This window comes from Mastigoproctus giganteus, chromosome 9 (genome assembly GCF_048544385.1).
Source record: "Mastigoproctus giganteus isolate SK-2022 chromosome 9, ASM4854438v1, whole genome shotgun sequence".
Classification (NCBI taxonomy): Eukaryota; Metazoa; Arthropoda; class Arachnida; order Uropygi; family Thelyphonidae; genus Mastigoproctus; species Mastigoproctus giganteus.
Genome location: NC_143583.1, coordinates 69,698,071 through 69,710,213, shown reverse-complemented (window position 1 = coordinate 69,710,213; position 12,143 = coordinate 69,698,071). Strand labels below are relative to the sequence as shown.

The 12,143-nt window shown below is 39.6% G+C and overlaps 1 protein-coding gene across 1 annotated transcript in view; it reads right to left on the bottom strand.

The window, feature by feature from the left end:
- Nucleotides 1-317: 317 nt before the first annotated feature.
- Nucleotides 318-12,143, bottom strand: part of LOC150080430 (apolipoprotein D-like) — a 29,571-nt gene continuing 17,745 nt past the window's right edge. Inside the window, exons 4-5 of the mRNA XM_090381437.1 lie at nucleotides 11,101-11,192; nucleotides 318-599 (exon numbers count right to left, since the gene is read on the bottom strand). Coding sequence (XP_090237563.1) covers nucleotides 361-599; nucleotides 11,101-11,192 — 331 coding nt within the window. The 3' untranslated portion in view covers nucleotides 318-360. The remainder of the gene's footprint in view (nucleotides 600-11,100; nucleotides 11,193-12,143) is intronic.

The window sequence follows — 12,143 nt, the reverse complement described above, 5'->3', positions numbered from 1 at the left end:
AAAAAAAAAAAATCTAAAAATACATTAGTGAATGCACTAATAATAAAATAGACGGATTTTGAACATCAGCAAAACCCTTCAGATTTGTAGATTTGGCACTAACGTTCAACGCACTCTGGTATCTTACGGCTCTAAGTCCAGTCTGTAATTAGTAATTAAAATTATATTGTTTTTATCAAAATGGCTCGCTTGTTTCATCATTCCAAATAGAAGAAATTCATACTTAAAAAAAAAAACAACAAAAAACTCTGACATTTGTGTTATCTACTGTTTATTGTAGTTTAAGGTTTTATAACTATTGTTATAAAATCCACTTCTAAAAAAATTGCCATGTTCTTTTTTTTTTTTTTTTTTTTGCCCCTACTCCTGTTGTATGCAATGGGAATGATTGACAGGAAGCAGTTTTCCGACCTGAAATCCACTTTGCACAATGTTGTTCACTATTATTCTAGTTCTGAGTTCTGAGGATAATGCTGGAATTCTTGAAAGTATATAGATATATTCTTGCTTTGTAGAGTTGGCATTCGTACCACAGATGTAGAGAACTCCATAGTTACTGTAATCACTGGATATAACCCACAGCTCAGCTCCATAGGGTACTGTAAATCACACATACACACACATATAAATAAATAATACTTAAAATTAAATCTGTAGAATTAAAATAAATAATATAAGCAAGAATAAATACTCAAATAATAAAAGATTAGTCTGTTCAGAATTAGCAGATAGGTAACGAGTTCATGAGTTATATATATATCGTTTTTACATATTTTGAAGAATAAATAAAAAGATTTGAATAGTGAGGAGAAAAGGTTTTACAGTTTCCCTCCTCTGAGTTTATGGGAAGAAAATTATTAAAATATAAAAATGACTAAAATTTAAAATGTGTAAAATTATTAACCAAAGTGATTAAAATGTAAAATGATTAAAAATTAAAATGATTAAAAATGATCAAAAATGATTTTTTGCTAGTAACAATTGCAATAATGGTTAACTTTTTCAAAAAAGTTAACCATTATTGCAACTGTTACTAGCCAATCGCAAAAGATTTTCCCTAGAGAGACTAACTCGGTCCTCCACTATACTGAAAAAGTGAAAAAGTCTCATAAAAATTCTGCATATCTCGACGGAATCGAGCCCTAAATACACATCAGTGCTTGAAAGAACACTGAACACCACGTAATATAATTGGGTAAATAAACAAATGGAATGCATTTGCGTTTCAATCTAACATCGGCCATTTTGTATTGAACTTTAATTTGCAGTTGCCTTATTATCGGGAAAAATTGAATAACGATATCGCGAGCTGAAACAGAACGTCATACTGCTTAGGCTTAAACTAAAAACTGACTACTTGTATTAATATTAATAGTGGCAAATGATGCAAGAAAGCAATCTTAAACAGCATCAGACAAAAAAAAAAAAAAGAACTATTCCAATTTCATCTATCCGTTTCCTCCAATAGTTTCTTTAGTTCTTCCTTGAATTTATTTAAACTATCAACTTCTATGACAACAGGTGGAAGTTTTTATTCCAGCAATCCGGTGGCTAAAGGCAAACTGCCATACATTTATTCTGAAACCGTCCTTCCTTAACTGAATTTGTACCCACTCATGTGCGTAGGGTCTGATGAGGTCTTCCTCTTACGCACATGAGTGGGTAGTCCATTGGGATTCTTCCTCTTGCTCAGACAACCCACTCATGTGCGAAGTCTTCACAAGAGGAAGAATCCCATCGGCATTGAACTTGCTAAATCCATTCAAACCCCTAAACAACTCAGGCAACTAGTATCTAGTCTCTAGACGCTGACATTTGCAGCACTAAAGCCTTTCTTGATAAGAGGACCCCTTCATTTTGCTCACCAATCTTGTTGCCCTTCTCTGTACCGTTCTAGTAACTCTACATTCTTCCTAAAATGAGGCCTCCAGACTTGTACGCAGTATTCAAGGCGTGGCTTGACCATTGCCTTATACAAAGGGGTATTCACCTCCTTTTTCCTACTAGCAAAATTCCTGTATATCATTGACAAGACCCCATGACCTGCTCCGCTCAGAAAACATATCTGACTGCACAATTGCTCCCAGGTCTTTTTCATTCTCTACCAACCTAGAGAATGAAAAAGACAGTGTAGTACCACACTGTCACACAGTTGGTACATTTCTCTGGGGCTACCGCTACTCGTATTCAGTACTTTGCATTTGTCAATGTTAACCTTCAATTGCCATTTCTGAGCCAATCTGTTTAACTTTTCTAGATTCTGTTGTAGTAGCATACTGTCAGTTCTGTCTTTAACCACTCTGCCAACCTTTGTATCACCTGCAGACTTGGATATTAAGCCTGATATGCCTTCATCAATATCAATGATAAATATATAAAACAACAGTATGTCCAACGCCGAACCCAGGGGGGGGGACTCCACTAATAACATTAGTCCACAAAGAGCAGCGTCCATTGAGTACCACTCTGTCTTCTCCTATTCAACCATCCCTTTATCCATAGCAGCAACTTGCCCTTAATGCCACACCGGTTCAATTAGTACAACAGTCTTCCATGTGCATCATAATCAAAAACTTTCCTGAAAGCCAACTATACGGCATCCAAACTATTTTTTGCATCCAGTTCCTCTGTGACAACATCTTAGTATCCAATTAAATTGGTCAGACAATGTTCCCCTTTAACAAACCCATACTGTGTCTCAACTATAACTGCATTCTTGTCTAGATGATCCTGCATTACTTCTTTAATCAGTGACTACATTGTTTTCCCTGGTACAGAAGTTAAACTAACAGGTCTGTAATTTACTCTTGTCACCCTTTGTTCTCCCTTTGTGTAATGGGGAAACATTCGAACTTTTCCAGTCCGCGGGGGCCGCCTCTGAATCTAAGGATGCTCGCTCTCATACTTATTTTAAGGGTTTGCTTACTTCCTTCGCTGCCTCTTGATATAATTGGATAGATCCCATCAACCCCAGGTGCCTCTCTTATGTTTAACTTCAAAAATTTCTCTTCCATTTTCCTCTCACTTATTACAAAATCATTTATCTCCCTGGAAGAATTTGATAAACATTGACATCCACTTTCCTAAATAATTCCTCATGTGTGACTATAGATGCAAAATACTCATTCAGTTTATCAGCATTGTGAGCAGGATCATCAACAGTTGAACTATCGATAACAAGCGGACCCAGTTTGTTTCATTCCCTTCCTTCTAGAGTTTACATAAATAAAGAGGTCTCTGATGTTTTTCTTTGCATCCTTCGCCAAAGATTTTTATCTGCTTTCGCTTGCCTAACCTCCTTTGTGACTGGATTACAGACAAGTTTATATCTGTCATAGGCTGCTATGTCGCCTGATTATTCGTACGCATCCCATGCATTTTTCTTCTCTGCCACGAGCCACATTACTTCATTTGACATCCATTTAGGCTTATACCTCGAAGAGTGTTTCTGTGTTGGTACGAAAAGCCTAGCAGCTTTTATGGTTTAGAATTCCTCGAATGCCTACCATTTTAGTATTGGCTGATGGTAACAGCACCAGTTTGTTCCCCTGTATAGAATTTAAAAACTGTCTGAGGGCATTGTAGTTTCCTTTACGAAAGGAAAACCCTTCCTTTTACCCTCGATGGTAGTTACATCTTTAAGTAACTCCCGTATTAATACGCTGTGATCACTGCCACCTAGTGGTTCTTTTATCTGCAGATTCTTAATACATGAATAATCACTACTGATAATGAGATCAAGAAGATTACTCCCTCTTGTTGCCTCTCTAATATGCTGCTGTAGAAAAACAACCATCCAATAAATTCACAAAAGTCTTCTAGTGGGCGAGTAACTAATTCACAAATTGCAGTCAATATCCGGAAATTTAAAATTCCCTATTATAAGACATTCTGATTTACTGGCCCACTTTATTTTCTGTACAGTTGTTCGTTGTGCTCATTTGAATTATAAACACTCCTATTTTCATTTTTGCTTTCTCAGTGCTTATGTCACACACACCAAACTGAAAATTTCACTGGCCACCAATGTCAACTGGATGCACTGCCTTATATTTTGTGTTTCTTAACAAAGAGCATAACCCCATCCGTCTCTCCTTTCTGTACACATTGTACTCCCCATCTTCAAACTCTGCATGCCTCATATGTGAGTGACACATGTCTCTGATATCCCAACAATGTCTGCATTTAATGTCTTGACCAGCACTTCAAAATCATCAAATTTATTTACTGTGCTCTTAGCACTGGTGCAAATGCAAGTATACATGCACCTGTTCTTACTCTTAGTTAACTAATACAGCCCATATATTTACTTGTTCCATGATGACTCCGAGCAGTCTTTGAATTTTTTTTGTAAGAAAAATTTATTTCTGGACTAGAAATTTTTTCCACTCACTCAAAATAAATTTTGACCTCTCAAATATCGGTACTTTTTGCAACGAATATTAATTATGTAAAAATGTATCAACACATACAACATTTAAAAAGGATTTGATTTTATTTGTGATAAAATTTGTCTCACATTTTTTTAGCTCTTTTGAACAAATAAATACCAGCGTCAGCTAAAAAAGCGACGGAATAATACCCTCCCTCCCCAGCTATGCCACTGTGATACTATGCATTTCTAACTGTACAATTGAGATGCCATCATTTCGTGTGGGTTTTCTGTAGCTCATATTCTGTTTGTTTAAGTGAACATTCAAATTAAAAGGAGCTTTTTTTTCTGTAAGCAATAACCCTATTAGACATATCTCATTATTAGCGTGAATTAGCAGAACAACTGAGGTATTTGCTTTCACGTAAACACAATACGGATACCACATCCACGCGCCCACACCTTGATCTTAGGTACGGTTGTCTCTGATTCAGCAGGCTAATCAGAGACATTAGCCACCCTTGCTATATGTATTTTCCCTATTTCGGAAATATATACGAGAGGTTCGAAAATTTTTGAGACTACCTGTTATTTAGAATCAAAACTGTTTTCTCTCCCAGGTAGCACAGTCCTCTCCACACTGTGTGGAAAAGTCCAGGGTTCTAATCCCGTCAATGGAGGAATTTTTTTATTTTTTTTTCTTCACAATGTGGCTGAGAGTCAGTCTCAGGTTGAATGTTTTTTTTTCTCCCGGGTTTTTCGTCCAGCAAACAGGAAAATCAACCGCAGAACACACGAAATTTACAGACATAACATATATGGTGCAATATGGTCTTAGTCGCTGATGTGCCTAAATGTAATTCTTGAAGGTCTATTCCTTATCAAGCATCAGGCGGATTGCAACAGCTTGTTTTTCAACGTGATATTCGATGTATACCGGCCTCCGTAGCCGAGCGGGCAGGAGCGGGAGTACAGTAGCATACGCTCTTTGAGAAGACCGGGGTTCAAGTCCCTTACCGCTAAATACGGCCGATCTGCCAACCGCACTGGACCAGTGTGGCAGATTATGGTCCATTTTCCTCAACATGAATCGTTTAAGAGACTTCCATCCTGCAGTGGATTGATAATGGCTGCAGTTCACTTTTTTTTTTTTTTTCAATTTATTCAGTGTAGTGGCTGTAGCTTTCATCTCTTCCGTATCTCTGTCAGAATGTCTAAAACATTTGAATAATGACACTCTACTTAATACATCCAGTTGGACTTGCTGAAGAAACTCCAACGTCACTTGGTCACATTTTAAATTAATAAAAACATTTTCTGTTTATGCTCTGGAAAGTTCTTGTATTCCCTCTATCTTGTAAACTACTGTGACACATAGGGTACAGCAACAGCAGCACCGTATTTAGCAGTCCCATGAGCTCGAACCATAGTTAAACCAAATGTGAGGAGCACTGTACCCACGTGTTTTACCACTCAGCTACAGTGGCCTCCTAACTTCGCACAAAATTCCTATCAAAAATCCACACCTTTGCTTTAAAAAGTTTGAAATGTTGTTGGTACGAATCAAGAAGATGCCATATCAACTTTGGTTTTAGAGGGAAAAAACACTGGTGGAAAATTGATTTTCCGAGTTTTCCACACCCTTCGTCTCTATTTTCCGTATATTTTAGGAATCTTTACGGTCATTTTGGAAGCCCCCAGGAGGAAGAATGTAGTTTTGTGGACATTCAGTAAACTTTTTTTGTTTACAAGGGACGAAAAAAAAAACGAATTTTCCTAGTCCATCATCATCCTGCAGTATACAATTTGCAGTATTCTAAAGAAGCTCGTCACGTAATTCTATAGGGTTAAAGATCTTCGATCGCGTTAAAGAGCTGGCTCACTTTCAGATTCCTTCCTTTAACGGGCACCCAGAATACAATGAGTGGGGCAAGCGCACAAAACGTAACGCGCAGCACAGAGGACACTTCTCTCCACCTAGAATGCAAAGTGAAACCTCAGAAAATCTTTGACTCGTCTCCGATAATGACTTTGACATCAGGAAAAGTAACCTCCGTTGAAACACCCATTGGAACGAGCACAGCCCTCTTCGTATAACCCTCCATGTTTAAAATAAAATTTAATTCCGAAAAATAGTCTCAAAAGTCATCTGCTGAGCAAAAAATTAACTTCTTTTGTTACATACTTTCCAGCAGCGTCCTTTGCCTATTAGACAACTATAAACATTATTCACAACTATATTCACACCTATAAGGATTGTCCCAGCCCCATTTACAACATCGTGGTCACGTATCTTTGTCACACTTAGATCTGCGCGGTAGCACAGTGGTATCCTCATCGTCCACCCCACACCAGGTGGCAAAGGTTCGGGTTCGAATCCCGTCGACGACGCGAGGAACTTTGTTTTTTTTTCACTCCATGGATGAGTTGGTCTCAGGTGTAGATAGCAAGGTTTCCCCCCCAGAAACTCGAGTTTTTTCGTCCAGCAAAACAAGAAAATCGACCAGAGAACACACGCAATTTACAGAAATAATACATACATACAGGGGTATATGTAAGAAATTACGGGTGGCCGTGATATAATAATTTTAATTTTTTTTTTTTTTTTGTTACACCTAGATTCGAAAATGGTTCAAATTGCATTTAATCGACCACTATCGGTCTCGTTCAATTCTTCGTGTATAATGCAGTTGTTACAATTGTGTCTTTATACATCGTACGGAAAAATGTCTAGGTTCGAATTCTAATCCTCCGCACCGGGTGGAAAAGACCCGAGTTCGAGTCCCGTCGAAGATACCCCAGGGGCTCACATCTGGTGGGTATGGGCTTGGCACACCCAGGGTCCTGAGCTGGATATCATCATTCTTCTCTTTCTTTGTGATTCCTTTCTACTTCTGACTCTCTCTCTCTCTCTCAGGGTAACTCAGGAATTTTTTTTTTTTGGCTGGTGCAGCATAAGCCTCGAACTTCCTTGCACCATATGGCTAATAATAATAATAATAATAATAATAGGCTATCCACACAGCCGTATACTGTGCTGCCATAGTAGCTACTAGAATTAATGGAAAAGAAACGAGAGACCAGCAGCAGAAGAACCGAAAACAGAAGGAACTGCCAGCCTGGGAAAGAAGACTTCAGCAGAAGATAGAAGAATTAAGTCAAGATAGGTCAGTTGACCCAGTACCAACAGGGTAATAGAAGTAAGAAATTGATTGGAAAGGTGAAGAGCATCCTCAAGAGAGATAGCGTCCACAGCAAATATGAGACCAGAAATCAGAGAACAGGAGAATACTAGGACACACTGAAGCAGAACCTCCTCGCACTCAGCAAGAGACTACGCAGATACAAAGAGAGCTCCCAGAGGAAAATAAACAACCGAATCTTCGATGAGGACCAAAGAGCCTTCTGCAGGAAACTGGGTGAAGATGAGAAAGCAGGAAACGGACCACCCGAGAAAAAGACGATCGAGGAGTTCTGGGGAAATATCTGGCGCAGTGAAATAAGACACAACAGCAAAGCACCCTGGATAGAAGTAGAACGGAAGAAAACCAAGGACATATAAGAGATGAGAGAGTGGGAGATTCGAGAAGAAAAGTAAAACAGTCGATCAGGAACACCCACAACTGGTGAACCCCAGGAATTGATAACATCCACAGCTACTGGTACAAGAAGCTCACCTGCATACACAAGCACCTAGCAGAGCAGTTCACTCGAATGATAAGACACCCGGAGACAGTCCCGAAGTTTCTCACTGAAGGAGTCACATATCTGAAGATTAAAGACAAAGAACATAATGGCTGAACAGCAGAAAGGATGCAAGCGGAGGAGCAAAGGATGCAAGGAGCAATTAACCGTAGATGCTGCAGTTATGAAGCAAGCCTACAAGAAGCACCGCAACCTATACACGGCCTACATCGATTACCGCAAAGCCTTCGACTCCATACCTCATAGCTGGCTAATAGAGATCCTGAAGATCTACAAGGTCAATCCGATAGTGACAAACTTCCTAGGAGCAACAACGGCGAAATGGAGTACCACCATTAAGGTCGAGAACATCACAACCAGGCCAATCCCCATTAGAAGAGGAATCTTTCAGGGAGATGCTCTGAGCCCACTGCACTTCTGTCTAGCACTCAACCCGCTATCCACCATGCTTAACGGCAGCAAGTACGGATATAATCTCAAAGAAGGAAGAAAGAACCTGTACACCCTCACTCATCTGATGTACATGGATGGCATCAAGCTCTACGCGGCAACCGAGAAGCAACTCCAGCAACTTCTCCGGATCACCGAAGAATTCAGCAAGGACATCAGGATGGAATTTGGTCTAGACAAATGCAAGACCCACATACTGGACCAGGGAAAATTAGTTGGCCGAAACTACCAGGCGCTGACTGTTAAAGAGATCGAAGCTATGACAGAAGGAGAGACCGACAAATACCTAGGGATGATGCGGGCTCAGCAGGAAATCAAGAAGTGTCTGACCGAAAAATATCATCAGAGACTCAGAAGCCTGATGAAATCAAAATTGAACGCAGGGAACACAGTTAAAGCGATAAACACCTATGCAGCCACAGTACTAACATACACCTTTGGGGTTATAGATTGAACTAACACCGAGCTAGAAGATATCATGCAAAAGACAAGGACAATGATGACCAAGAGCCGCCAACGCCACCCGAAGTCAGCAGTGGAGAGACTAACAATACCTCGGAAAGAGGGAGGAAGGGGCCTGATAGAGCAACAGAAAACAGCGATAGTTAACCTGAAGGATTACTCCGAGAACAACACAGCATCACTCCACCAGGCCATAGGAAGATAGATAAGTGGTATAATCCACTCAACCTAAGAGAGTAACCCCCGCCCACCCAGACGGCACAAGAAACGAAGTTAGAAAGATGTGCAAAGAAGACAGTCCATGGCAGACACTACAATGACCTCCATCAAAAACATATCGATAACATTGGTTACAATGCATGGCTCACAAGCGGGACGCTCTTCCCTGAGACTGAAGGATTCATGCTGGCCATCCAAGACCAGGTAATCAATACCAGAAACTATAGAAAATACATCGCAAAGGAGCCCGGAATGTCAGATGACACATGTCAACGATGCCACCTGGCCTCAGAAACGATTCAACACATCACCGCGGGTTGCAAGGTGATCGCCCAGACTGAGTACACTCATAGACACAACCGGGTAGCCAGGATAATACACCAGAAGCTAGCGAGGAAATACTAGTTGACCAAAGAAAGTGTACCATACTACAAGTACGAACCCCAGGCAGTACTAGAGACCCGAACCCACAAGCTGTACTCGGACCGCGCCATAATAACGGATAAGATGGAAAAGGCTACCTACCTGATTGACATAGCGGTGCCCAACACTAGCAATGTCCAGAAAACCCATGAGGAAAAAATTAGGAAGTACACGAACCTGAGACATGAAGTGAAGGAGATGTGGCATATGCAAGAAGTGTCGACCATCCCAATCATTTTGTCAACCACCGGTATGGTGCCAAAGACTCTACATAGCAGCCTAGCAGCAATAGGTCTCCCAGAGAACACCTGCAAGGAACTCCAGAAAGTTGCAATCCTGAACACCTGTAGGATAGTCAGAGATTTCCTCAACCAACAGTAACACCAGACATTAAAACCACCCTGTATACTTGATAGCAGTACCCGTCACGGAGTGGAATCACCCAATCAGGGAGAAATAATATAAGAGCAACAACAATAATAATAATAAAAATTGTGTTTCACAATGTACCTGAGTTAGTCGTCTCAGGCGAGGGTAGCATGGTTTTTTTCTCGAAATCTCGGGTTTTGGTCTAGCAAACAGAAAATCGACCTCAGAACACACGCAATTTACAGACAATATATTATTTTGTTATTTGGTTTTTTTTTTTAGGAGCATTAGCAACTAAGACCATATTGCTCCGGGATATGCGGTGGTCATTCCCTGACCTTTCCGCATCCTCCGTATTTGGTGGTGACGGGCTCGAATCCCGGTCTAATCAAAAAGCGTGTGCTACGCACTGCTGCTCCTTCTCACCTGGCTACGGAGGTGCCCCAGACAATATACACGGAACAATATGGCCTTAGTCGTTGACGCCCTAAAACCCCAAAGAACAACAACGTCATTGTAATATGTCTCTAAATGTATTCTCTGATTAATCTCAGCCTTTTGAAAAAAGCCCATAAAAATTCCTCTCGTCGTTGACGAGATTAAAACTCAGGCTTTTTGCACGGGCGAGGATAGTGATTATATTCGTTGTGGTACGGCGAGGAAGAGGCCTGTAAAGTTCCACCTTCCAGAAACTGTTGTTTTTCCGTCCCTAAAAATAGACAACTGGACAACGAAAGGCATACAGTTTACAGACATGATATATTCACTTATTAATTTCGAAGCGAAAAATTAAAAAAAAACAACCAAATCTTATCGTTTCGGATACCATCACAATATCATCTTAAAACCATAATTTTAAGGTATTGTGGACGTCTGTCCGTCTTTCTTACACAAACCATAAAGTTTAATACAAATTGGATATGCAATCAAATCTTTTATTGGGCTTCAAATTAACGCGTTAAAACTGTATTTAAAAAAAAATAAAATTTTGAATAATGCAGCACTGAAGTAAGGCTGGTTTGAGCTGCGTTTGGTTGAAGCGTTTCGGTAAGGTGTTCATCTATGCAAGTATAAAAATAAAAAAAAAATTGAGCACTCACAGCTTTTAATTCCAGGCATTAAAAGCACTCTGTTGAGGTTCTTTCTGCGCTTGAATCTTGCTTTTCCTTCTATCGTTTCGAAATCACCTGACCTATAAAAGTCCAATCATATTTATGATCGTTTATGTTTGTATACTGTCATTTAATTTTTATATAAATAATTTATTTTAAAGACGAAATGCACAGGGTTTAAATAACTATATAATATCGGTGTAGATACACCATAGTTTACCCATAAATTAAACGTAACGTATGGGTTACATAAGTTTTTTATGGGTTATATATTAAATTAAATTATATTAAATTATATATATTAAATATAAATCAAACGTAACATATGGGGAACATAAGTTTACACGTAAATTATTTATAAATTATTGATATATAATCAATAATTTATAAATATGTACACTACATACAACCCTTCCCGACACCGATTCATTGGCCAGTGTGAAAGATGCTGATAAAAATTATTCCTATCTTGAAAGGATTCGAATCTATGTCTTCCACACAATTTGAAAGGCGAATGATAGCAACCACTGTGCTAAACGCAAAATGCTGAAACAATTACGTTGTTACTTATTAGTAATGCTGTGACAGACAGACCCTCCCATCAAAGAGACATATGCTAAGGTGGTACAGATGCACCAGGAAAAGCAGGACAGGTTAACTTCAGGGTCGGTAGTTAAACCTCCTTCCTCTCTTGTCAGACGGTTAAACTTGTCAGAAGAGGAGGTGGAGTCGCACTGGTCTTCAGAGAACGTTTTCAACTCACTAAAACCAGCCAAACGCACAACTTTGAAGCTCTTTCCACGTTGTTATCGTTCAATTATACTCAGCTTCAAGTCTGTGTAATATATTTTCCCCTGAAGATTCAAGAGCGGAGCTACACAACTGGATAGCCACAAACTTGGAAACAAGCCTCACCATAGTGACAGTTGACTTCAACATACCTACACAACACCATGATGAAGCTAAGAAAGAACTTGATGCCATATTTGCTTCCCTGGGCCTTGTGAAAATTATTACTAGCCCAACCAGAG